The 25,593-nt window shown below is 50.6% G+C and overlaps 2 protein-coding genes across 3 annotated transcripts; one reads left to right on the forward strand and one right to left on the reverse strand.

The window, feature by feature from the left end:
• Positions 1 to 545: 545 nt before the first annotated feature.
• On the reverse strand, positions 546 to 14,016 carry ANP32E (acidic nuclear phosphoprotein 32 family member E). 2 transcript variants are annotated; one of them, XM_062597708.1, is made up of 7 exons: positions 13,812 to 14,016; positions 11,200 to 11,349; positions 10,463 to 10,585; positions 8,940 to 9,105; positions 7,237 to 7,394; positions 5,473 to 5,527; positions 546 to 3,378 (listed from the first exon to the last, which is right to left on the reverse strand). In XM_062597708.1, exons 1-7 carry the CDS (start codon positions 13,863 to 13,865, stop codon positions 3,311 to 3,313), a joined length of 774 nt encoding a protein of 257 aa, XP_062453692.1. In that variant the 5' UTR covers positions 13,866 to 14,016; the 3' UTR covers positions 546 to 3,310. The 2 variants fall into 2 exon arrangements, with proteins under 2 accessions (XP_062453692.1, XP_062453691.1); XM_062597707.1 differs by having other exon boundaries at positions 546 to 3,375; positions 13,812 to 13,954.
• A 6,107-nt stretch (positions 14,017 to 20,123) lies between these two features.
• Positions 20,124 to 25,214, forward strand: APH1A (aph-1 homolog A, gamma-secretase subunit). The gene is made up of 7 exons (XM_062597705.1): positions 20,124 to 20,282; positions 22,142 to 22,312; positions 22,901 to 22,974; positions 23,420 to 23,542; positions 23,710 to 23,837; positions 24,310 to 24,433; positions 24,736 to 25,214. The coding sequence occupies exons 1-7, from the start codon at positions 20,170 to 20,172 to the stop codon at positions 24,798 to 24,800; spliced, it is 798 nt and encodes a 265-aa protein (XP_062453689.1). The 5' UTR covers positions 20,124 to 20,169; the 3' UTR covers positions 24,801 to 25,214.
• The last annotated feature ends 379 nt before the right edge of the window (positions 25,215 to 25,593 follow it).

The following is a 25,593-nucleotide window of genomic DNA, read 5'->3' on the forward strand; positions in this document are numbered from 1 at the left end:
AAGCAGCTTTTTAACATTGTTTTGTTTTTGAAGGAGGAGTAATGTGTACCAACCAGAGCAGCTACTTAGAAAAAACAGCATTAGACTTGCAGCTTGGGCTGTCAGGCACATGCAGTCAACATTTATAAAGAACATACAAAGTTTCCTGATTCTCATTTTTGTTTCCTAAGATTTAGCCAGACTTGCATAGCTAAACTACACTCAGATGGTACCAATTTATACAGTATGCAAAAGCCCTGTCAAAGTCCAGTACTCCCTTCTGTATTAAATTCATCTGGAAACATTCCAAGTGAACCATCCAGACACCGTTTTAGGCTTTCCATAGGTGTCCTTCCTTGACTGTGACGAAGTTACCAAGAACTATTATGTCAAAGTACAAGTTCTAAGCACAGAGAGATAAACAATTCTGCAGAAGGCTTTCAATTAATGAAGAAATAGCAGCAATAGCAGCAAACAATTACCTTACTCCATTTCTTAAGAAATGCTATATTCTCTACTTAACAGCTGTATATACTAAAAGAAGTAATCCAATACAATAGTCTCAATTTATTTGAAATAATTCCGTTTGAAAACTTTTTAATTTAAAATTTACAGCACACATATGGGGAGGAAACATGTTTTGTTACAACTAAAAGTTATCAGAAGAGTGCTGCAGGGTTGTTTTCTTTAATTTAACACTGTCATGGCTTTATTCAAAACACAGTTGCACAAAATCAGTTACTCCAAAGTTTAAGGAAAGAGTTTGATAAGGAACTGAAACACACTATATACATACTGCCATACAAAGAGCATTAAAATAGGACAAAACCTCTACAAAATATAAAACCCACCCTTACATATTTGCATGAAAAGACCACCCACCAAGCAAAAAAGTTTCAAAAGTTATCTGGAGGCTCTGTATTACTTTTTAAAAAATGCTATACTGTTTAATTGCATGCCAAGCTGACAAATATGAAATCATATTTAGATGGTAACACTGAGAAAAAGACAAAGTTACTTAGGAAGTAAGTTTCCTGTGAGGCTCAGATTTTTAGATGTAGTGGCTGATGCACTACACTGCAAGCTGTTTTTAGGAAGCGTTAAGTCTGCATATCTTAGGGAAGATCTGCTAACCCCTTCTAAGTTTATTTTCTATCAAATCAACTTATCCAATGTTTAAAAAAAATGTTAAAACTGCATTTGTTTACTGAAATAAGTCTGCTACTGACAATTTTAACCCACCAAAGCAGTATTTTTCTCCATTTAGAACTAACTTTGTATGCAGTACAAGATAGTTAAGGAAAACCCTGATAATGAGGTACTTTGAAGTACACATTTATAAATAATAGGTTTCACTCATTCGCTGAGACTAGAAAATAAGCAAAAACATGGGAAAAAACACCTTACTATCTCAAAGCTGAACACAAAGCAACTGCCTTGAACACAGAGCCTCCATGACAAAATAGGGTGTGCACCTACCTAAGTTTTCTATTCATTCAGTATTCATACACAAACACAGGAACTTAGATTGTGGTTGCAAATGTAGTTTCACCACTACTTTTCTAGTGTCTTTACAGATACTCATTAAAAAAATGTAAAACCCATTTAGTCAGTTGATTTCTAAATATATTGCCATCTGCCTGACACATTTCATTCAAATGCCTTTAATGGCTGGCTAAGCTTTACAGCTACATGAGAAACTATGATTTAAGGCTCTATTTGGGGAAAAAAACACACACAAGAAATTGGGCATTGCAGAACCTCAACCCTGCAGTATCTAAACTTGATTTACGAGTTGGAAGTTGCACTTAAAGTCTGCTAGTGTGTGAAATGCCTTAATATTCACAGATAACCGATCTGTGGGTGACTGGCTCTTTTACCTAGGTCCAGGAAATCTCCCTCTTCCCCACGTTGGTGTCTCCCCCCATTTTAATGACAGCTATTGTCAGCCAAGACAGATACAAAAATAAGTCTCTTGAATAAAGCTGTGTGTGATATTTGGTTCAGTACCTACGCAAAACAATGTAAATTAGTTTTATCTCAAGACTGCTGTTTTAAATCCAAATCATGACTGAAAGAGGAATGCTGTATGTTGGAACTTGTTTTGCAGTGGCTCAAATGGAAAACATAAATCCATTGGGGCAGAATTATTAAGACCCGTTGGTCACAACAAGGTTGCTAGAAAAAAAGCTTGTCTGCATGTCTCCTGTACTTACCACTGGCTGTATGTAACGAAACAAGTTTCTGCAGCCATTCAATATATAAAAAAAACCCTAAAGTATTAACTAGTATTATACATAAACTTGAATGTTTTACCTACAACCAGATTTAAAAAGTTTAAAAGGAGAGCGGCAAAGAAAGACTGAACTTAGGCTTATCTTTTCCCCTTCAATGATTCTACAAAAGTCGAGTTTTCTGTTTGGAAAAATGTGCTTGAAGGAGTTACCCGTTAACTTTTGCATTAGAAATGCATGTATCATATAGCCAAACACCACAATGGTTGCAGAATTACTGAAAAGACAATGTAGGAGCTAGGTGAGTGAAAGCTGAACAAAAGACTTTTAACAAAATTGTTTAAAACTATGGATTATTTACTTCTGTTAATACCTGCAATGACTCTGTTTTGGAGCAAAGTTTAAGGATTACAACCCTTTCAGTTTGCCAAGATACATTCTTGAAGGTATCTAGTGAATGCTCCAGCAAACAATGAACTTTTGACCAAGCAGAAAAAGATGTTCTGAAACCTGCTTAAGCTTCGCAATGTAACACACAAAATGGGATAGAAGACAAAAAAAATTAAAGGAATCACCTTCTAAAAAGCTGAAATAAGATGTAATCGAGTTGTTGATTTGAAATAGAATCCCTGGTAAACTCTGCCTATGGTCAACTTCTCATTTGAGGCAGCCTTGAGTTTGTCATATAGTATTTCTGACTTCAGCTTTTTAAAATATAAAAACTTGAAAATCTTGAAAGAAATCCACCATACTTAACCCATGTAAATGAATGTTTTCACTCTGGGCTAATGACCACCAACACAGCAAGCCTGTATAAAATTAAAGAGCTCCAAATAAAATTCTAAGGGAAAACTTGACAATGGCTTCAGTGATTATAGGGCTGAAAATTGTTTTCTACATATAGGTTCACTAACAGGCTATTATATCTTATTTGGAATGATAAAAAGGGCAAGAATAGTAAAACCACACTTTTCCTATAAAAAGTTAACATATCTTCTGTAGGGACATCTATGGTACATGGAGACATACAGATCTGCATAATCACTATTGCGTATTCTGTAACTTAAGAGTCTGGTCCTACTTGTGTCTCTAACAAATTAATCATCCTCTTCCTCGCCTTCATCTTCAGGGTCTCGTTTCCTCTTCTCTCCTCGAATACCCTCTGCTAATGAAAAGAGGTATGCATACATCTCGTTACATTCTGTTCAGCCATCAAATATTAAGACATTTTTAAAAAGCTAACAAATAGATTACTGCTTATTTGTAGTTACTACATTCAGCACTACCATCTCTATGTTACTTATGGCTCTCTCTGAAAAAAAAAGATCAGTTTACATTACTCTGAATAATTCTTGCAGATCATATTAAACTAAATACAAGCTAAGCACGTGACATTCCATACAGGAATTACCAATATGATGTGCATTTATAAGTAACTGTTTCTGAATTAAGTGCTCTGTGTGCCATAATTGAATATATATATATATTGCAGAACTAAAATAGAAGTGACATTTTGGTATTTCCTTTAGTCTTTAGAGTTTCCCCAGAACTCAGAATATAAGTTTCTGCAGCAACCAAATTAAATATACTCTATTCCCTCCCCAACTGAAAAGCTGCTCTAAGCACCTGGCATAAAAAAAAAAAGAAAAAAAAAGAAAAAAATCAGCTTATTCCTAGAAATATGCTTAATTCAGTCAGTGGACTGTGCGCTCTTGTGGCAAAATCATGAATTGCAATTTGGTTGGTAAATTGGCAATTTGATCTAGCAGTCATTTCCTGGCTAATCAGCTATCCTGACTGCCTTTGTTGTCTTAACAGATTTACATGCTGCATTTCTAAGAGTGAAGAATCAGCATCGCTAACTCAAAACTACAGTTTTTCAAGTGCAAGATACACATCTCCAAAACCTATTCCATTAAGCTAAGCACCCGGATCAGATTGTCACTAGACTAGTGACAAATTCTAGAAATTCTAAAATTTGCTTAGTTTATACAGACATGAAAGTAGGCATAAGGACTACACAAGAGCTCAAAGCTTTGCAGCTGTGGATAGCCTTTGAAGATCAGGACAGAGTTGCTAACCATTAGACAAGTTAAGTTCTTGAACAGGCTTCTAGAAAAAAAAAATCCCTAATCATAGTGCACATAGAAGCAACAATAAGCCTTCTACCAATGGAGTAACTTTCGTTCCAGTACTTCAGAACAGACTAGGAACTTCAAATGTAAGGCTGGTCCCTACCGCAAAGGCTTGGAAAGCCCAAACAAGGTGCAAAAAAGAACAAGTACTGTTTGACTCGTTCATTTTATTGCAGCTCCTTTCTAAACATGAAAAGATAAAGACAGAAATTATTGTATGGAAAAAAAATACACTCAAGTAACCTACTTCTGCTTGCAAACAGAACTTTATGGTCTGAAAAATACCAAGGAAATAGTATCAGCCTCCAAGAACACCACTGTCTCCACATAAAGTTTACATATTTAATACATCATAGCTTCCTAAAACAAGATGAACCATCATCTTCATTCTCTCTCTCTCTCCTTCTTGCCCTCTCCCCTCCTCCCAGTCTCTGACAGGTATCTTCAAGCTTTTGATTATTATATGTCTTTCATAGAAACAGTAACTTATGAAGTTAAGATGTTGCAACCATTGATTAAAAAATTGATTAAAAAATACGTATGATCAGGCTCACTCATTAGATAACACAGTATCCTGTGTAATGACTTGAGATTGCCTTCTAGGAGTTGCCTCTCTTACTGGAGAGGCCACTTTCAGCTTGATTAAGGGAGAAGGTGTATCTACAGCTGCTTTTAGGCCTTCATCTGTGAAGCCTCAGGTGTATTAAATAAGATGTTTTAAATGTATATAAATGATATTGGCAAAGTATACACAAGAGTGCCTCTCCTCTCCATGTCAGAAAATTAACATTTCTTTCATCTTAGAAAAGTGTTTCAACCAAAAGCTTGAGAAGCTGTCATTCCCTCCATATTTTTATTTTACAAGCAAGTAGACAAAAAATAACAAATACTGCACAGTTACTTTATTACCTGCTCAACTTGAATTCCTGCTTAAACTCATCCTAAAAATACTTCACATACCTTTAAAAACAAATCAGCTACACCGTGATTTATGCCAATAAAGTACATATCCCAAACACGCCAAATTACAGTAATATAAAGAATAACTGTTTTAGCCAAATTACAGTAATATAAAGAATAACTGTTTTAGCCAGTTTAGCTTTAATACTTAGCAGAGAACTTACCTTCTTCCTCCTCGTCACCTCCTTCTTCAACATAGTCGTCATCATCATCTTCGTCCTTTAAAGAACATGGAAAAAGAGAAAACCAAACAGTTAATATCTTCAAAAATCACTATTTTTTGTCAAATGATTTTTTTAAGCTGATAGTTGGAACAATATAAACCAAACATAAGCTCCAAAATATTAAGCAGTGGTGCAAGATGTCTGCCGTATTGGCACAAGTGTGCAAGAAAAATTGAAATTGTCATATGTATCTGCTATTTCAAATTTTATACAGAGTATAATGTAGCAAATGAATATATGAAAGTATTTAAGATTCAACGTGACATCTGCCTTTAGAACATGGGAATTAAAAACACTCTGGATTAATCCACTACAATTAGAATGGTGCACGATTCCGCTTTCCAAAATGCGGGAAAAAGCCAGCAGCCTAGAACTCTCTCAAGTATGTACCCTTCACCTTGACCAGCATCGGTTCCACATCTAAACAAATACAAACTCAGTATCTGCTTTTGTTGCACCATCATCAGAAGGGTCAGTTTTAAATGCCTTTAAAAATTTCACAGCTGTGTGCTGTAATTCCTAACCTTCTAACATGCAGAGCTACTACTAAAGACCAAAACCAATTTCCGTTATCCTTCCTAGTCACATATTGTTCATTTTCCAAAGGAACTACCTTTAAGGTCATAGCTTCAAAACTGATTTAATTTAAGCCCCATGAATTGTATTTCCAGCCATTACCTCCTCAGACTATTAAAGCAGGTATGGTTGCTCATAAGCCTATGGAAGACAGCAAGCCATACAAGCACTAGTTGAAAGAACAAAATGAAGAACATAAAACAAGAGAGTTCAGTTGAAGGTTTTCTGCATGTTCATGTGGAATTCAGCTGATAAAAAGTAAAACCTTACCAAGAGTTACAGTAATGGAAGTGCTGTCCACATTTTTTGATTTTCACAAATGACATTCAGAAGGTCTGAAATGTGAGGGCTGCTTCCATAGAGAATTGCACATAAAATCCATGCCACGCATTTTCTTATTGGAAACCATTCTAGTCATCAAAAGCAGAGGACTAAGATCAGGAGTCCTGGATTTTATCTCTGCGCAATGATCATTCTGACACGACCAGTTTATTTCTGTAAGAATCCACTCACAACATTGAAAAAAAGCGTGCATTTTCCTGTTCCAACCTCCTAATACTTCTCCATTTGCTTTTTAGCACAATGTTACTTGGAAGAGCCTGTGACAATGCTATTTTTTTACAGGTTTTCAACAGCAACATTGAAAAAAATTCAAGTGAATACATGAAAAAAAATAGTATTACAAAAAAAAATTTCCTTTGTTTCCTCATACTTGAAGTACTGATAACTTGTTGATGCTCCCTTCTCTTCTTTCTCTACACCAAAGTATTTTCTTCACTTTTCCAAAAAATTATTAGTTCAGTCTACTTAATATAGATTTCTATTCTGACAGTTTAGTTCATAGCAGTGCAGAGTTTCAAAATGTGGGAATACTGTTTTGTTCACTTACAGTTCACTTTACAGAGTAAAGAGACTAACTATCCAAAAGCATCTTCATAGTTCACTGCCACCAGTCATGCTCAAGTCAGAATTTTGTATTTCAAGAAGAGCAAAGGCTCCTCTAAAATACCATTTTGTACACACGTCTGCATATACGCAGGATTTGTAATACTCAGTGTTTAAGTTAACACCCAAGTCTGTAGCAGTTTCCCTTCATTTCTTGGATTCAGTAGAATGGACTAATTTTACCTGGATCTCCTCTTTCATCAGATATGAAAGACCAACTTCCTCCTCCTCTTCACCTTCCCCCAAATCTGAACCTCCATCATCTTCATCATCTTCCTCTTCATACTCTCCTGGCGGACCAGCTTCATCCTCATCTTCATCGTCGTCGTCTTCATCGCCTTCTGAATTTAAGAATAGATGTTCCTATTACATATACTCTAAGTTTCATAAACTCATCTTTATGCAAGTCTTCCAATGCTAACTTAAGCTACTTGAGGCAATTTTTCTAGAACAGTTGTTTAATGTAGACAACACATGAGAAACAAACATGATTTTAATAAAGTTAATCTTCATATAGTTTTTTCCTGAAGAGAGGCTACCATCACAAGCTTTAGGCAAAGTTTTCAATGCCTGAAACAATTATATATGCAGACTCTTGCATGGGATCTGAAATTAGTTAGTGGAGGAGAAAGAGAAGCTTCTCCGTAGAACCAAACCCTAAAACTTTCAAAAGCAAAACCAGCTCAACACACCACATCCATCTAGCTTTTAAACACTTATCAGTAACTATAAAACAGCTATAGTTCTGAGGAGTAAATCTCTCGTTTCATTTCTATGTCTGGAGCACGTAATCACTTCCAGTTTCAGTTAAGTGAATTACAAGAAGTGACAAGGTCATTTAACATTTAAATTACTTTTCAAGTTAGTGCCCTATTAATCAGTTTTCAAGTATTGGTTTTATTTTTTCCAGGTGTAGACTACTCTGCTTACATCAAGTTTGTTTAAACCCAGAGTTCCAGACTTGGATCTGTGCGTGTACTACTCAGCAGCCCCTTGCGACATACATCCCAGCAATCGGCAGCGGCACCTTCTAGCTAATGATATGTGAGGCACACAGAAAATATTTAGGAACCCCTGCCATAAACAGACACAACCCAAACGTAGCTAGTTATCTGGATATTTAGAACAAATAGAGACATAAGACACTGCCTCTTAACAGCAGCCTTATTGTATTTGTTAACAGTACTCAAACATTTTAGATGTTTTCCATACTTGTTTTGACTGCCAGTCATCTGCTAAGCCAAAAGCATTTCAAGAAAATGTGTGCACACTCCTCTGCTTTCCATCGTATCAAGGTAGAATTTGTAGCCACGCAGTGACAGACCCATACTTAAGGGTTTGGTTCCAAATTTGTTAACAGAAAAAAAACAAAACAAACCTCATTAACCTCATTGTAATATTGATTAAAGCCAAATGGCAGATCAGAAAGAACTGTATCTTTGTTTTGCATAAAAAGCTATTATACTTGAGCTACAGGACTGAAATCATTATCATCTTACACTTTTTCTGTAGGCCCAAAAAAATAAAGTTATAATTTCCTACCGAATAACAAGGGAGGTTTCCTTTTGCTTCGTATCATTCACTAGCGTCAAAGTGCTCTACCACTGGCAGCAACTTACTTGTGGAATATTTGTGTCTTTTTAAGAATACCTTCACTCACGTTTTGTTAAATTTAAAAAGCTTCTGTAAGAACACTCAAATGCCTCAACTGCAGTTTTCCTACTGTATCACAGTATTTCAATAGTGAATGAGTTCTAGAAGTCTGTGCTTCAAAAATAAGAGCACGATATCATGTTCGTGCTTTCAAGGAGCCATTATACCCCACATTACATTCACATCTTATTACAGGATGCTATTTCCAGCTATGGTTTATTTGGGGAAGTTACCCTCATCATCATCGTCTTCCGAGTCCGGTGCCTCGTTATCTTCCTGATCAAATCCATCTAGGTACGTGATTTGCTGAAGCAGCTCAAAAATGCTGTCCCTGTAATCCTCGAGGTTTGTAATCTCACAGTTGAACAGGTCAAGGCTCTTCAAGTTTTTAAGATTTTGCTGAAAGCAAATGAAAAGTTTTTTCTCCCCTTCTTGTTGACACAACTATGTGGCACCCCAAGTTACAGTGCTCTCCTAGCCCAAATACAGTAAACTATATACTCAAGCAGAGTTCACTATAGCCCCATCCCTTCTCTTCTGTGCAGAATTTTCCTCCACATTAAATGCAAGCTTCAATTCAAACAGTTGTTTGGAATGATTACAACTTCTAATGCAAGTCACCACGGTGCTTTTGCACATCAGCTCCACAGCGTACTTAGAGCACGCCCAACGCATCCATGAAGCGCTAGACCATCAGGCACACGCTGCACAGCGGATGGGCAAAAACTCAGCTCCAACTGCCTTTCAGTATAGTTTGACAAATTTACAAATTATAGTTTGACAAACTACAGGCATCTTGTGAGGAGCAAGCAAGAGACATTTCGCAGGATAACACTACGGAATTTGCTTTTCAAACAGCTGACCATTTTTCTTACCTTTTAGGTTTTGCACACAGAGTACACACCACGTGCATGCCCTAGCAGACAGCTAAGATCTAAATAACAGTGTTTCTCCTACAGAGCATTATAACTACTTTACTCGATCTGAGAACTGCTGGGTCAAAGCGTGTGAAAGCAGACAGAGAACCTCTATGAGCATACCTGAAAATATGCAGATTATATCAAAGTCCTGATAAAAAGAAATAATCATTTAGCTGGCAAGATTGGTGCAAAGACCACGCTTGGTAATGACAGGTGTTGGCAGCTTCCTTCTACACTTGAATAATCTACTAGCAGTGCTTTCCAGGTATGCTCCTAAATGACTGTCCCCCACACACACATCCTAATCACTTCACAATTTAATAAAAGCTTATGGCAGTTGCTTATTAGACAAATTACACTTTAACAAATGAACAGAGAGGATCAGCAATACAAAACTTGGCCAGTTTTCTATCAAAGACAAAACAGAAGTTCAAAAATGTCTCATTCAGTACATCCCATTACTATCACAGGAAGAATTTTTACAACGGCACACTTACAATATCACTTTTTTCCAGAACTGGCAAAAAAAACCCCACAGAACATAGGTTAAAAAAAAAAGCACTTCATTTTTGGTGCCTTTTAGTTGTGCTGAAAAGGGACATAAGCAGCTAAAACATGTATCGCATTATATCTTCATAGCTGCTGCTTTCTTACATAACACTAGTTTAAACCCCACTTATTCTTTTTCTATTGTACTTGTAAAAACATCTTATATGCAGCCCTGAGAGCAATGCCTGTACCATTCTATTGCAAAAATTCATCTATTCATTTTTCTTTAAGAAAGATAACATTTATTAGATTTAAATTTCCAATTAGCCTCCTCACTTCATACTTACAAGAGCTTCCACAGTGCCAAGATCTTTGATTTTGTTGCCACTTAGATTTAGATATGTGAGATTTGGACATCTTTCTGCAAGGACCTCCAGGCCTCCTGAAATTATGTTGTCGCTCAATTCCAACTATCATACAGAAAAAAATATGTAGTTAAATGGTTGGTTTCTTGCTATCAGATTCAGACCACTTTATTTTTCATCACTCTCCCTCTAACTCTACAATTTAATCACAAAGCTGAACACTTCTGAACAGTCCCAAAGTTAACAAACATTAGCTGCGTTAATCAGCACTTTCACAGTCAAAAAGTTCCTTTAGGTTTACTTTGAGAATGACAAAATATTCCTTAAGGCTTCATGGGTTTTGATACTTAAAGTTAGCAGAATACTTAAGACTGGAATTCACTGCAATCCTTTATTTTGTCAGTAACATGCACATGTACTTCAGTGGCCAAGCAACCAAAAACCCCGTATCAACCATTAGTATTCAAAAAGATATGCCAACCTTCACATTTTCAACAGACAAGCGTTTACTGCTCTAGGAGTTGTTGACCAAGAGTTATTTGGACATAATTAACTAGAGCCGCCCCAAACAATTTTACATCTCCCCCAAAAATGCAGATTGGCATCACTTCACAGGCCTGCAATCTCCTACAACGCTTCCAGTGATATGCAAATTAAATTGCAAATACCAAAAGGCACAACAAGTTGCAGCGCCCAAATCACACCGTTTCCAAACGTACCTTTCGGAGCTTACTCAACGTGGGAAGTTTGGCCAGTGATGTCAGCTCTACGTTGGCCATGCTAAGAAACTCTAGCTCTTTAAATGAATCATTCAGACCTTCTATTTCACCATTGCTGGATCGGCAGTTATCGAGCACCAACTCTGTCACCTTCAAATAGGATGTTAAGTCACTTGTCAGTTTAATGAGCATCACTAAACCGTGTACTTTGTACAAACCACAACTCAAAGGCTGTTAAACACCTGGTTTGTACTTAATTTAAACCAGAACTTAAGTTTTTTGCGGTCTGAAGTCTCAGAACCCGCCTGTTTTAAGAAGGTATGCAACAGTTTCCCTTCTTAAAAGCGCGTTTCAAACACTGCAAATACAGCTATCTAAAAAGAAACTTTAGCGTACCCGCAGCCCTACTTTTATGGCTTCATGTAGTGCCACCACAACGTGGGGAAACAGTGTAACCCTTAACATAAACGCATACACAGAAATCAGGAGGTCAGAGCAGATCGACAGCCCATCAAATACAACACCTGGTTCCCAGCAAAGGCCTGATTACACTGAATGAGAGGAAACACCAAGAACATGCAATTTGGGCAGCCTGAGATTCATCTGCTCATTTTACCGAGAGGGAGGAGAAGCAAGTTTCCTTCCCATCAGTTAGTGGTTCACTTGTATACCAAAACTGCAATAGATTATGCACAATTATTAGAATTTAGAAACTAGGTAGGGCACCTACTAATATCTAAAGCCATTAAATTTCTTTCTGAATCCTAGACTTTCTGACTTCGGATTATTTTAGCAGGGAGCAGTGCAGGTTAATTAAGCATAATTAAATAACTCCCTTATGCCTCTGATACTAAAATAACTTAGATTATCAATGAAGGTCTCAGAGAGGAGTTAACAAGGAGCATCTAACAAACTTTGCATTATTTTATACATTACAGAGCACACTACTCATTAAAAAGACAGTTGACAACGTGACTATGCCCTTCCCCAGCACGCTTTTAAGTAAAATTTTACAACTGCCTTCTCATGTTGTGGAGGGAAACCGAGCTTTTAAACTCGTAGCCCGATTTGTCAGCTTGAGAGAGTCTCAAAATTTTCTGTTTTTCTTTGAAAGAAAAGCAAACACTGTTGTTTTCTTTTAAAGAAACTCACCAAGGGAGGGGGGGGTCTTTGTGCCTTAGGCTACAACATACAAGCATCTGCCAACCTAAAAGCGTCACTAGGCCTTTTAAGATGACCTGCCACATGTTACCGAAACACACGCTGTTTAGCTGAAAAAAAAAGGAGTTTAGGAATTACTTTTTTTGGTTTCTTTTCCCCCCGTTTTCTTTCTTTTTCCCCCCGAGGCAGGTCGGTGCCCCGGGCACTTGGCGCTACCAGCCTGGCCGGACTTTACGCTGCGGGGGAGCGAGGCAGGACCGGTCGATGGCTGCTCTGGGCCTGACCTCGATGCGAAAACATCTGGCAGGGGCAGCGCTCGGTGGCGGGACGGGCCCGGCAGCAGGGCGAGCGGGGGCCACCGCGTTACTACGGGGCATTAACTCCGCCGCCGCTCACTCCCGGGGGGGGGGGGGGGGGGGGGAATTGGGGGGGGAAAAAAGGAAAATGAGGGGAGGGGAAGGGGGGGAATAGAGGGGGGGAGAAAAAGGGAAAGGGGGAGAGGGAAAAATAAACAAAACAAGTGGCCCAGGCTCTTTTCCCCATGCCGTCGGGGCGTTTCAGCACCCGCATCCCCGGGGAAAACGCGCACCCGGCGGCACCGCGCACGGCAGCGGCGCGCCGCTCTCTGCGCCGCTTCGTTTTGTTTTAGTGCGGTTTTTTTTTTTTTTTTTTGGGGGGGGGGGGGCAAAAAAAAAAAGTAAGTTTGGGGAGTTAAGCGCGATTCGGGCGCCGCTCAGGACCGCGTGGGAGTGAAGCGGGGTCTGTGTGTGTGTGGGGGGGGGGGGGGGTCGGAGCCACGCGGGCCCAGGGGAAGGGGCTCGGCCCGGCCCAAATGGCCCCAAAGCAGAGTGCCCCCCCCCCCAAGCAGACAGCGAGGGAAAAGGAAAAAAATAAATAAATAAAAATCCTCCCCCCCCCCCCCCCCCAAGCCGCCCCGCTCCAGGAAACCCAAGCCGCTTAAGATGGATTCGGTGCAACGATGCCCTGTTTACACGCGCGAAGTTGAAAACGAGGCAAATTACGTCTTTTCCGAAAAGAATAATAACAATAATAATAACAACAAGGAATAAAAGTTGCGGGGCCGCCTGCACGCAGCGGCCTCCCCCTTCCCCCCCCCCAAACTCCGGGGGGGGCGCGGGCGCCCCCGAGGCGCGGAGCGAAGTTGGCGGCAGCGGTGAAGGGGGGGAAGGAGGAGAAGAAGGAGGGGGGGGGGGAGCGAAGGCGGCGGCTTCGGTGGGGGGGGAGCAAGTTACCGCCGCAAAACCGCCCCGGGGCCGGCGCCCGGAAGCGCCGCCCGCGCCCGCGGGGCTCCTGCGCCACGGCTGACCCAGATTCGGCGGCGGCGGGGCCGGGCCGGGCCGGGCCGGGCCAAGCCGAGCCGAGCCGGGCCGCGAAGGCGCCCCCCCCTTCCCCGTCCCCTTCCCCTCCCTCCCTCCCCGGCGCCCCCTCACCTTCTCGGGCGCGCGGTTCCGCAACTCCAGGTTGATGCGTTTCTTCATCTCCATGGCCCCCTCCCTCCCGCGGCTCCTCACTGGAGAGGGAGGGCGGCCGGGCGCCGCGCACGACGCCCCCGCGGTCGCTGCTGCGGCTGCGGCGGCGAAGGAGCCGCGAGGCGGGACGGGAACTCGGCCGGCAGCCGCCGCCGCCGCCCGCCCGCCTGGCCCGCGCGCGCAGCTCCGGCCCCGTCAATGGCCGCTCGCACACTGAGCCTCCATGACATGGCGCATGGCGCCCCCTCCGCCACGCCACGCCCCCCGCCGGGGCGGGGCTTCCTCCGCCACGCCGACGCCTCTCATTGGCTGCGGGCCGCCGGGGGAGAGGGAGGCGCTCCGATTGGCTGGCCGCGGTGCCCGTCGGCGGCGCGGCGCTTTAAAAACAGGCCCGGCGGCGCGCGGCGGGCGCTGCCTTTGTGCGCGCGGGCGCACGTGGGGCGGTGTGTGCGCGCGCGCGCTCGTGGGCGGGGCCCGGCGCTCGTGGGCGGGGCCGGCGCGGGGAAGGAGGGGGCTGCGTTGGGGACGGGCACTAGCACGAGTGGGTTTTTGCACGCCCGGTTGCGCGGGGGCGCTGCAGCTGCGGCTGTGCCCGTGGGTTTTTGCACGCCCGGTTGCGGGGGGGCGCTGCAGCTGCGGGTGTGCCCGTGGGTTTTTGCACGCCCGGTTGCGGGGGGGCGCTGCAGCTGCGGGTGTGCCCGTGGGTTTTTGCACGCCCGGTTGCGCGGGGGCGCTGCAGCTGCGGGTGTGCCCGTGGGTTTTTGCACGCCCGGGGGCGCTGCAGCTGCGGGTTTGCCCGTGGGTTTTTGCACGCCCGGTTGCGGGGGGGCGCTGCAGCTGCGGGTGTGCCCGTGGGTTTTTGCACGCCCGGTTGCGGGGGGGCGCTGCAGCTGCGGGTGTGCCCGTGGGTTTTTGCACGCCCGGTTGCGGGGGGGCGCTGCAGCTGCAGGTTTGCCCGTGGGTTTTTGCACGCCCGGTTGCGGGGGGGCGCTGCAGGTGCGGGTGTGCCCGTGGGTTTTTGCACGCCCGGTTGCAGGGGGCACTGCAGCTGCGGGTTTTGCACTTGGAAGTTTGTGCATGCCCAGTTGCGCGGGGGTGCAGCGGGTGAGGTTTTGCGTGCTCAGTTGCATGCAGGCACAGTTTTGCACGTGGGTTTTTGCACGCCTGGTTGCATAGGAGGCCTTTACGTAGGGTTTGGCATGCCTGGTTGCTCGGGAGAGCTGCAGACAGAAGATTTTTGCGCGTGTGGCTCTGCACGCCCAGTTGCTCGGGGATGCCCTCTAGCTGTGATTTTACGTGCGGGATTATCGCTCACCTGTTTGCACAGGCAGTTGCAGGCAAGGCTTTGTGTGGGGGGGGTTTTGCGTGGCTGATTGCGTGGGGCAGCTCCAGGTGGGATGTTGCAGGTGGGCGTTTGCTCAGCTGGTTGCCCAGGGTGCAACCAGGCAGCCCTTGCACCCATGCACGAAAAAGCTCGCCCCGGCCGTGCTGCTCTTGCTGGCTTCCAGTTAATCCCAATCCCGCAAATCCTGACTAAATAGGAAACTATTCCCTTGTTCCGCTTGGCGAGAGAGCTGCAAAAAAAGCTTGCCAGCGCGTTGGCTCGAGTTCACATTTGGACCCTGCCAACTTGGGGCCTCGAGTTTTTTCAGCCGCTGGTGCATGGTCCGCCCCCCCCCCCCCAAACCCCAGCTTTTCTGATATATTTTCCCATTTTCTTTGGGAAGGAAGATGCCGTTCGGCAACGCCGGGGCGGGCGGAAACGCTTCGGCCGACGGGAGGCGGCCGGCTGCAGCGGACAAGAAACTCTAAATATTTGCGCGCTTTCGACTGCGCGACACAAATAGCTGGAGACGTTTCGGCAACTCGGTGTCAGAACGCAAAACCGCCCCGCCGGGATGTTCTGCTTCGTATAAACTTGGCAGAGAAAAATATTTCCTGTTTCGTAAGGTGAGCGTCGGTGGGCGCAGCAACCCGGTTTTTGGCGCTTGTTTGAGAAAGGGCGTTAAAAACGTGGCCGAGATAAGCGGTTCTTGCCGAATCTGCGATGCGCTTGGGCTGGAGGCTGTTTCGCTTGAGCCGCTCTCCGAAAAGGGAGCGTCTCCCCCTTGCAAAAAGGAGCGTCTCCCCCTTGCAAAAAGGAGCGTCTCCCCCTTGCAAAAAGGAGCGTCTCCCCCTTGCAAAAAGGAGCGTCTCCCCCTTGCAAAAAGGAGCGTCTCCCCCTTGCAAAAAGGAGCGTCTCCCCCTTGCAAAAAGGAGCGTCTCCCCTTGCAAAAAGGAGCGTCTCCCCCTTGCAAACCTGCCGGCACCGGGGCCGGCTCGGGCTGTCTCGCGCGGCGCTGACACCGGGAGCCGGTTGTTAACGATTTTATTGGCAGCGGTTCGTATTTACAGCGGGATGAGAGGAAAAGGGCCGAGGCGCTTATTATTATTAATTATTATTATTCGCTTCTTTGCAGGCGAGCCGCCGCGCCTGGGACGAGAGGGAAAGCTTCGGAAGCGGCCGGGCCGCCGCTGCCGCGGCGCGGGAAGACGCCCTGGAAACGCCGCTCGCGCAGCGCTCGCCCCCGGCGTGAGCCGCGACGCCCCGGGTCTTGAGTCGGGGGGGGGGGCGCTCCGAAACGCCGCTCCGGAGCGATCGGGGCCGTTCGGGCTTAAATACCTAGAAGCGTGCGAGCGCTCGGCTGCTTTCTGGGGAGGAAAACGGGGCATCAGAGCAGGAAACCCAGGAGGCCGAGGAGGATGCCGAGGGGCAGGTGGCCGCGCAGAGCCGATCCCGCCGACTCCTGGTATTCCTGCGGAGGCGACGGGAAGAGGTCGGTCGTTTAGAGGCGGCTTTGCCGGGACGGGGGACGCGACGCAGAAGCCCTTCGAAAAGGACCTTGCTGATCGGTTTATTTTGTGTTTTTAAGGCCGTTTTTGGCGGGGGGGGGGGGGGCCACGAAGAGGCACGCCGGCTTACCTCCTCGTAGGCGTACACCGTCGGTATTAACGTCACGTTCTCGTAGTAATATTCTGCGGTCGAGTACAAGTAGTCGCCTGCAACGAATAAAATGTACATATAAAATATATATATATATACATAAAATATATATATATAAAAAATGTATATATATATAAAATATATATAAATATGTATTTTATTATTTTAGACCGCCCTGCGCATCGCTTGCTCGCGGGGCTTGTTCCCGTTCAGCGCCGGGTACGTGTCGCGCGCGGTGTAATTCGGCTCGGAGGGATCGGACGCGCGACGGGGTGCCGGTGCGGCTGGAGAGCTCGTCCTGCGGGCGCTTTCCCCGCCTTTTGGCCCCGCTCGGCGGCTGCTCGAGCGCGTCCACGCTGTGTTTCCGCTCCGTTCCCGCGGAGCCTCAGCGGCGCGAGGTCCCCGCTCGCCGCCGCGGCCGGAGACCTCCAGCCCTTTCCAACCCCCCCCTCCCCGGTTATCCCGTGCTTCGCTTGTGCCCTTTCGCGTGGGAGGATCCAAAAAAGCAGCGTTTCTCACCAAAGTTGGACGCGTACTCATAGAGAAACTCCATTACCTCTTCTTGCGTCTCAGCGGTTCCTTAAAAAAAAAAAAAAAAGAAGGAAAAACAAAAAGGTGGCAGGCTGCTCCGCAGGTGCGGTTCCGTCCGCAGCTGCGCTTTCCTGCGAGGTGGCCGCGGCCTTCGGCGAAGCCGCTCGCGTTTCCGTAGGGCCGAGCCTCTATAAATAGGTTTGGGAGCAGCCCGGCGGGGCTGAAGCCGCCCGGAGCCCGGCTCGCTTCCCTTTTCCGAGCGTCAGGTTGGCCGCGTTTTCCCTTTCCCCGGCGCCGTCTCGTCGAACGGGCTACTTCGGGAAAGAGGAAAAACGCGCGCTCGCGTCCTTATTCCCGCGGGAATAAGGGTAATTCCAAAAATAACAATTCCGGGGTTCCCCTGGGAGCTCCGGGATGCAAGGAGCGCGGCGCTGCCCGGGCTCCGCGCGCTCTCCCGTCTTTCCAGCTTTCCCAAACCCTTAGGCCGAGTCGGCCGCTGCGTTTAGGCTGGGAGGATGCTAAGAATAATCCGTACGGGAATCGCGTGTCGCTGGGCGGCCAGCGAGGGCGAAGAGCTTCCACGTGGAAATCCCCTGGCGCGGGCAGGCTCCTGCCGCCGGGGTTTAACCCCGCGCGGGCTCCTTCCCGCGCCGGGCGGCGTCGCTGACTCTCGCCGCCGCGGCAGCGGCGTGGGAAACACGAATTGCGAAGCTGCGTTTTGCAAGCGCGCGCTCGCTTGCAGCTCAGCGCTCGTGCGTTGGGTTTTCTCCCGTTTTTTTTTTTTATTATTATTATTATTTTTTTTTTTTTTTTTGCCCCCGCTGCCCCGTCCCGAGCGGCGTCCCGTGGAAACGCCGCGGCGGTTCCCGCGCGAGCCCGAGGAGAAGGGGAGGGGGGGAAAAAGCAAAGCGTTTTTTTTTTTTTTACCCAGCCCGACGCGAAGAGCCAGGAGGGCCGCGAACAAGAAGTTTGTCATCGTCCGCTGCGGCGCGGGCGCCCGGCGCTGCTCCGCGGGAATTTCTCCAGAGGCGCCGGCTCGGGAACAGGAAATGACACTCGGCCGAGGGCTGCGCGCGGGGGGGACGGGACGGGACGGGTCCCCCCCCGGGGGACCGCCGAGCCCGGCGGCCGCGCTGGGGCGGGTTGTGCGGCCGCTTATTGGCTGCGGGAAAACGGGAGGGGGAAGCGAAGGAGCCTCCCGGCCGCCGCGCCGGGGTCCCACCGCGCCGGCTCTTCGGAGGGGCGCGCACAGTTAGGGGCTTACTTGGGTTATTCGGCTTATTTGGGTTGCTGAAACAGAGAAATGCGCTGGTTTGAGATGCTTTCAAAGCCATGTTCTGTTTTTTGGGGGGTTTTTTTTGGTTCTCTTTCTGCATCTGGAGGATGTGGTGCTTCGGTATGCATCGATATCAGCATCTTTTTTTTTTTTTTGTCTTTTTCCCTCCTTGCTCTTCTAAAAATAGAATAAAAATAGGCAAAATAAATAAATAAAGTGGCTGGGAGAGGTTTTTTTGGAGATGGAGAGCAGCGATGGAAACACGGTCCCGCCGGGGGAGCTGCGACTGCCCGGCGCGGCTTTGCTGCGGGAGGGAACCCGGGGTGCCGTGGTCGCCCGATGATAAACTCGTTATTTTGGTTATTTTTTTAATGAATTGACCCAGTGCGGTGCCTGTTTTTTTTGGGGGGGGGGGGGCTGTAGCAAATGCTCCGGTAGAGCGGCGATCGCCGGAGCAGCCGGGGGGGCTCTGCTAGCGACGGAAGGCGCTGGCGAAAACCTGGCGCGTTCAATCCCGCGGCGCTGCCGGGCCGGAATCGCCCGTGACGTGGGAAGAAGGAAATGGGGTTTTTTTTGTTGTTGTTGTTGTGCTGTTTTGTTCTATTTGGTTTTGGGATTTTTTTTTTTTTTTTTTTGGTCAATTCATTTTTGCCCCCAAAACGTGGGCGTTTTGGGCTCCGACGGGAATTTCCCACGGGTTTCAACTGCTTCTTAATGCAAAGCAGCGTGCGGAGCCGGATGGAGCCCCTGGAAACGCGGCCCGAGGGCAGGCGAGAGCCGGAGCCGGGCGGGGGGGGGGGGGGGGGGGGGAAGCGCCTCCCCGCCGCGGGAGCCGCCGCGTTTCCTCCTGGGCCGGAGCTGGGCACAGCCGCCCCGGCTGGGATCCGCTCCGTAGCCGGGGGAGGAAGGGGAATAAATAAAACGGAGGAGGAGGAGGAGGAGGGACCGAAGGAGCCTGGGGCACCCCGGCCCTGCCCGGGACGCTTGGGAGGGGGCATGGGGGGCGCTTTGGGGGGGGGGACTGGGGGTCATCGGGGATGTTTGGGGGGGGACAGGGCTTGGAGGGCGGTGGGCAGCGTTTGGGGGTGTTGGGGTTAGTTGGAGGCATTGAGGGTGTCGGTATTTTTTTGGGGCTGTTTGGGATGTTGGGGGGCTGGGCTGGAAAAAAAATATATATGTAATGGATTGTGTAGACGGTATGTCTTCCTTTTGGGGTAAGCGGCGGAGAGAGCCGCGGCGGGAGCCGGGCGTTTTAGCGGCGCCGCCACCGTCGCCGAGCGCGGGAAAACGGCTGGAAACGCCCGTCGGGGACCGCCCGTCGGGGCGGCGCTGCGCGGCCGCCCGCCGCGGGGGGGCGCTGCCGCGCGGCGGACTGCGGCTCCCGGCGTGCACCGCGCGGCGGACTGCAACTCCCGGCGTGCACCGCGCGGCGGACTGCAACTCCCGGCATGCACCGCGCGGCGGCGGGTCGCCTGGCCCCGCTCGGCCGCCGTCCGTGTCCCCCCCCTCGCGCCCCCCCCGCCGCCGCCATGGGGGCCGCCGTGTTCTTCGGGTGCGCGGGCATCGCCTTCGGGCCGGCGCTGGCGCTGGTGCTGCTCACGGTGGCGGCGGAGCCGCTGCGCGTCATCATCCTCGTGGCGGGGTGAGCGGCGGCTCGGGGGCGGGGGGGGAGGGGGGGCGAGGCAGCGCCGTGGGGCTCAGGGGGGCACCTGGGGCCCGAGGGGGCAGTTCTGGGACTGCTGGAGGGGCCTGAGGGCGGCAGCAGCACCGGGGGGGTCAAAGGAGGCGGTTGGAGGGCAGCTGGAGGGTGTTGGGGGCAGTTTGGGGGAACCTGAGGGTGGCAGGCAGCACCTGGGAGGCAGAGGAGGCAGTTGGGGGGCAGCTGGAGCGGGTTGGGGGCAGTTTGGGGGACCTGGGGGGCAGAGGAGGCAGTTGAGAGGCAGCTGGAGGGCCTGAGGGTGGCAGCAGCAGCGCTGGGGGGGCAGCTGGAGGATATTGGGGGGCAGTTTGAAGGGCCTGAGGGTGGCAGGCAGCACCAGGGAGGGCTGAGGAGGCAGCTGGGGGCTGGAGAGGGGGTGGTTGGGGGGCAGCTGTGGGGGGTGTAGGTAGCACTAGAGGGGCTGAGGGGCTGGTTGGAGATCTGGGGGGGGGTGATTTGGAGTCAGCTTGGGGCCTGAGGGGAGCAGGCAGCAATGGGGAGGCTGGAAGAGGCAGCTGTGGGCCTGAGGGGGCAATTGTGGGGCAGCTGTGGGGGGTAGGCAGCACCAGAGAGGCCCGAGGGGCTCGTTGGGGGTGTGAGGGGGTAGTTCTGGAGCAGCTTAGGGGGTGCTGAGGGTGGCAGGCAGCACTAGGGGGAGCTGAGGGGGCCATTCTGGGGCGGTTGAGAGGGTCTGGGGGGAGGCAGCGTGGGGGAGTCTGAAGAGGGGCAGGTGCGGTGCAGCTCCGAACTTGTACAAGCTGGGAAAGCGTCACCATATCCTTGTTTCCTGGCTTTCCTTTTGCTGCGTTTCTGGTTTAACTTCAAGCCCCCTCTGATCCTCCGAGGACGCGAATGCACCGCTTCTGGGTCTCCCAGCCCAGCAGAGTTAAACACTGGCCCAGCAGACATAAAATAACTCGGAGACCACGGCTTTATCTCCACCTTAGCTCAGTAAATCTGCGAGGAATGTGGGAGCCAGCTCTGCCTGGTGCCGACGAGCAGCTCCTTAGCTGCTTAAAGAACTTCTGGGGCTTAAACCACCTTTGCGCAGTGCTGTGGTCTGTGCCTTGCTCAGAGCTGTGCCAGGGACAGATCCCTCGGTGCGGTTTCCAAGGTGAGAGTTCGCAGGGATTTCGTACTGGTCGTGAACTGTCACGCTGCTCGCCCGTCCGGGTCAGCAAAAATAGGACTGGCGAGGAGCGGGGGACGTGCCCTGCGCGCTGCCTCATCTGCTGCAAGTGCTCTTGGTGCTTCCCTCCGCGCTCCGTTGGCCCTCAGGGTCACGATTCCTGCCTGGCCTGTGCTGCCGACGCAAGGGCATTGCCAGGCGTTGACGTGAGGCATTGGCTGGTTAAAGAGGAGAGATAGGAACAGCCCTGAGCATGACTTGTTTCGCTGCGCTTATCTTTCCAAGGGCAGGTCTGTGTTTAACCTGCTCTCTTTGAGGGGGGTAGTAGTGAGTGTCTTGGCTTGCTTCGCAGGGAAGAAACCTTCCTCGGAGGAGGTTGACGTGGCCCTGGAAGACCAATGAGGATTTCTGCCTCCAAATCCGTTTGATTTTTCAGTCGCGTACTTCCTCCCCGTACCCTGTGGCAGATTAGCACGTCTCACATGACAGCGACCCAGCAATGATTGTTGCAATTGAAAACTTCCCTTGCTGAATGTGTGACCTGGACCTAGGTCAAACCAAACAAGCAGCTGATTTAACAGCACATGTTTGCTGTGTGATTCCAAACTCCAGATCACGAGCAGAAACGCTACAGGGAGTCCCTGTCTCAGCTTGTCCTTCCCTTTCTGCGCAGGGCTTTTTTCTGGCTGGTGTCTCTGCTCCTGGCGTCTTTGATCTGGTTCATTTCGGTCCATCTCAGCGACCAGGAAGACTCGCAGCTTCAGTACAGCCTCCTCGTCTTCGGGGCTGCCGTCTCCGTCCTGCTGCAGGAGGTGTTCAGATTCGCCTACTTCAAACTGCTGAAGTAAGGGCCCGTCCAAGGGCAGTGTGCACGCGGTGGAGGTGCTCCCCGTGGTGGCTTCATCCAAACGCTCCTCGCCGTCCTCCTCCCTAGGGACCGCTCAGACAAGCAGGGTGTGGGGCCAGGCACCTTTTGCTGGTAGCCATGGGTGGTGCCTGGCCACTGGTTTTCCCCGAGGTGCTGCAGACTCTTTCTCATCGCCGGATGGTAATGTTGGCCACCCTGCTTTGTGGCAAGCGTGTGTCCAGTCTTGGGACTGGAAGGGCAGTAGGGGAGCAGGGCTGTTGCTTAGGGCCCTCGCTCGCCCCTAGATGCGATGTGCTGAGCACTGCAGGTGTAATCGTTCCCCTAGCTGAGGGGCAGGCGGGGACCTTGATCTGCTGGGAGAAGAGCTCAGCATGGCTGGTAGGTGCAGCAGTATCCAGGGAACCCTGCAAAATATCTTCCTAGTTAGGTCCTGAAAGAGAGAGCTCAAACTCCCTAATAAATAACCAGCCTTCCCTGACCTGTTGGACAGAGCTCGCTTTGCCGAGCGCAGACCCGGTTCCAAGCTAAGGACACGTTTGCACCTTTCTCTCCCGCCTCGTGCAGGAAAGCTGACGAAGGCTTGGCGACGATCAGCGAGGACGGCCGGTCCCCCATCTCCCTCAAGCAGATGGCCTACGGTGAGCGCGAAGCTGGTCGCTGACCCTCCCCACGCTCCTCTGCCGGTGCCTGGCTGCGGGATGTTGAGGCAGCAGAGCCCGGTGACAGTGCTGATGAGAGGATCGAGCCTTCCCGTTTCTCTCTCTGTCCTCCTGCCTTTTCGCTGGGGTCTCGGTTAGTTCGGGGAGTGGGGAATCTCTGTAGGTGCTGTTGGTGGCTCGTGTATCTCACCTGGATGCTTCCTGGAAGCGTCTTTGGCGGCGGCGTAGCAGAACCCATTAGACTCAGCCCAGCTCTGTTCCCCACGTGCCGAGCGACTCCGAATGGTCGTGGGAGGGCAAGGAGAATAGAGAGGGCGACTCCGGGGGATCCGGGCCCGCGCTCGTTGGCGGAGTCTGGGAGCTCGCTGCAGCGCGCGGCGCAGCCGCTGCCAGCCTGGACGCTGATGTCCTGCTCCCTCCGCAGTGTCGGGCCTGTCCTTCGGGATCATCAGCGGCGTGTTTTCGGTCATTAACATCCTGGCAGACTCTATCGGACCCGGCGTTGTCGGGATCCACGGGGACTCGCCGTACTACTTCATCACGTCAGGTGAGAGGAGCGCTCGTGCGCGCCGTGCTGCGCCCCTCCGCGCTGGGAGACGGCGCTGCGGGGCGGTTAGAGCAGGAGCCTGGCTGCGCGCCGCGGCGGTAGCCCGGCGATGCCGCTTCGCCGCCGCGAGGTCTGACGCGGGTGGTCGGTGTCGCCCTTCGCCCCAGCGTTCCTCACCATGGCGGTCGTCCTCCTCCACACCTTCTGGGGAGTGATCTTCTTTGACGCCTGCGAGAAGCGTCGCTACTGGTGCCTGGGGCTGGTCGTTGCCAGTCACCTCGTCACGTCAGGGCTGGTGAGTCGGAGCCGGGACGGCGTGGCACCGTGGGATCCGCACCGAAAGCCACGAGGTTTTCTTGCTTCCTGGGTGCAGGAAGGGAGTCGCAGAGGAAATGGGCACTGCATGTTTCAGGCTCTGAATGCCCTTGTTTCAGAGACATGGGGCAAGTTACGCCCCTCTTCCGCGCTTCCTACCTGGGGCAGCGTGTCCTGGTGCACTCAGGGGGGAGCGGGATTTAAGTGGGGTTAGCGGAGGACCGAGGGTCAGCCGGAGGATTAGCTGCTAAGCTCCTGGTGGGAAAGTGTGGGGCAGAAATTTTAGCCAGGCTTTTTGGTGCTCCGCTTGGAGGGGGCGGGTGCGGAAGGAGGGCCCTGGTTCCTCTTTCCTCCACGCTGCCGTTCCTAGTGGCAGTCTCGGAAGGGCTGTGGAGGTGCCTGGAGGCTTCTGGCCGATGGTGACACTTCTGATACGGCTCTCTGTCCCCCAGACGTTCCTGAACCCCTGGTACGAGGCCAGCCTGGTCCCTATTTACATCATCACGGTCTGCATGGGCGCGTGGGCCTTCTTCACGGCTGGGGGCTCCCTCCGCAACATCCTCAAGTGCCTCTCCTGTAAGGTTTGGCTGGGGCGGGGAGGGACGTGTGGCGCGGGGTGTCCCCGTTGGCAGCGCGCGGTCCGTTTGGGCGGCTCCCGCTCTCCTGGGGGGTGGACGCGGCCGCGGGGGTCCTGGCGGTCCTGGCATGGAGGGCATGATGGCTCTGGCCCATAATTGTCCCCTTTTTGTGGAATGGTGCCTGTGGCTCCTGGCCCCTGGGGGCTTCTCTGAACCCCCGAGCCCGTTTCCGCCCCAAAGCGGCCCTGCTGGCCCTTCCCTCCATGTCTGCCCGTGCTTCTCTTTCCCCCCCCTCCCCAGGCAAGCAGGAGGAAGACAGCGGAGTGATGATGTACTCAGCACTGCAGGTGCCTTTCGAGGACTGAGCGTCTCTGCGGCAGGCCGCAGCCCTGCCCGCCCGGGCTGCCCGCGGCGGTTCGATACCCAAGTGCCCTGTTCTCGGCAGCTGGAACATCTCACGACGACGCCTTCACCTGCACCAGGCTGAGGGCACGGGGCTCCCGGTGCCTCCAGGCCTCTCTCGAGCCACCTCCCCAACCAGAGGGGCGCTGGGGCAGCCCCTGCGCTGGGAATTGGGAGGGGTCTGGGCCCTCCAGCGTTTCCAGTCGACTCTGCTGGGAGAGGCTGAGCCATGACCTGGCCTCTCTCCGCTCAACGAACCTCTCGTCTGTCCTGGGACTGTGGCACAAACCCTGCTCTGTGCCCTGCCCCTCCTGTGCGCCCTGCTCCGGAGGGGCTTTCCCAGGTCATTCCTGTCCGACCGGTGCTGCTCTCCAGCCTCCTGGCGTCTCCTGTCCTTAGCGCTCCCGTTAGCTTCGTTAGCAGCTCCCTTCGGTTATATTTTCCTTACAGAGGATCCCCACGGCGGGGTGAGGGGAGCAGGTCTGAGTGCCTGGCGGGGAGAGCCCCGAGCTCGGCCCCGCGCGCGTCCCTTCCCTCGGAGCGGCTTTCCCGCGATCCGGGGCCGTTCCCGCGCGGGACCCCGGCCCCTCCGCTCCCTCCCCGCGCCCCGGCAGCCCGCCCGGCGCGGGAGCAGGACGCGGAGGAGAGGGCGACGCTGAAGCAGCCCGGCCTCCGTGCCCGGGCGTCCCCCGGCATCCGGGAACGGAGCGGCCTCCCCCTCGCTTCGCTGGCCGAGAGGGGCTCGAGGATGCCGAT

Source organism: Rhea pennata, chromosome 31 (assembly GCF_028389875.1).
Source record: "Rhea pennata isolate bPtePen1 chromosome 31, bPtePen1.pri, whole genome shotgun sequence".
Taxonomy (NCBI): Eukaryota; Metazoa; Chordata; class Aves; order Rheiformes; family Rheidae; genus Rhea; species Rhea pennata.

Excerpts from the sequence above, each read along its gene's own strand:
- ANP32E (XM_062597708.1), bottom strand. The coding sequence starts at position 13,865 with ATGGAGATGAAGAAACGCATCAACCTGGAGTTGCGGAACCGCGCGCCC. Across the intron at positions 7,395-8,939 it reads GGAAGACGATGATGATGAGG|AAGGCGATGAAGACGACGAC; the intron begins GTAACTTCCCCA and ends TCTTAAATTCAG. Across the intron at positions 3,379-5,472 it reads AGGTGACGAGGAGGAAGAAG|CAGAGGGTATTCGAGGAGAG; the intron begins GTAAGTTCTCTG and ends TCTTTTCATTAG.
- APH1A (XM_062597705.1), top strand. The coding sequence starts at position 20,170 with ATGGGGGCCGCCGTGTTCTTCGGGTGCGCGGGCATCGCCTTCGGGCCG. Across the intron at positions 22,975-23,419 it reads CCTCAAGCAGATGGCCTACG|TGTCGGGCCTGTCCTTCGGG; the intron begins GTGAGCGCGAAG and ends CTCCCTCCGCAG. Across the intron at positions 23,838-24,309 it reads ACCTCGTCACGTCAGGGCTG|ACGTTCCTGAACCCCTGGTA; the intron begins GTGAGTCGGAGC and ends TCTGTCCCCCAG.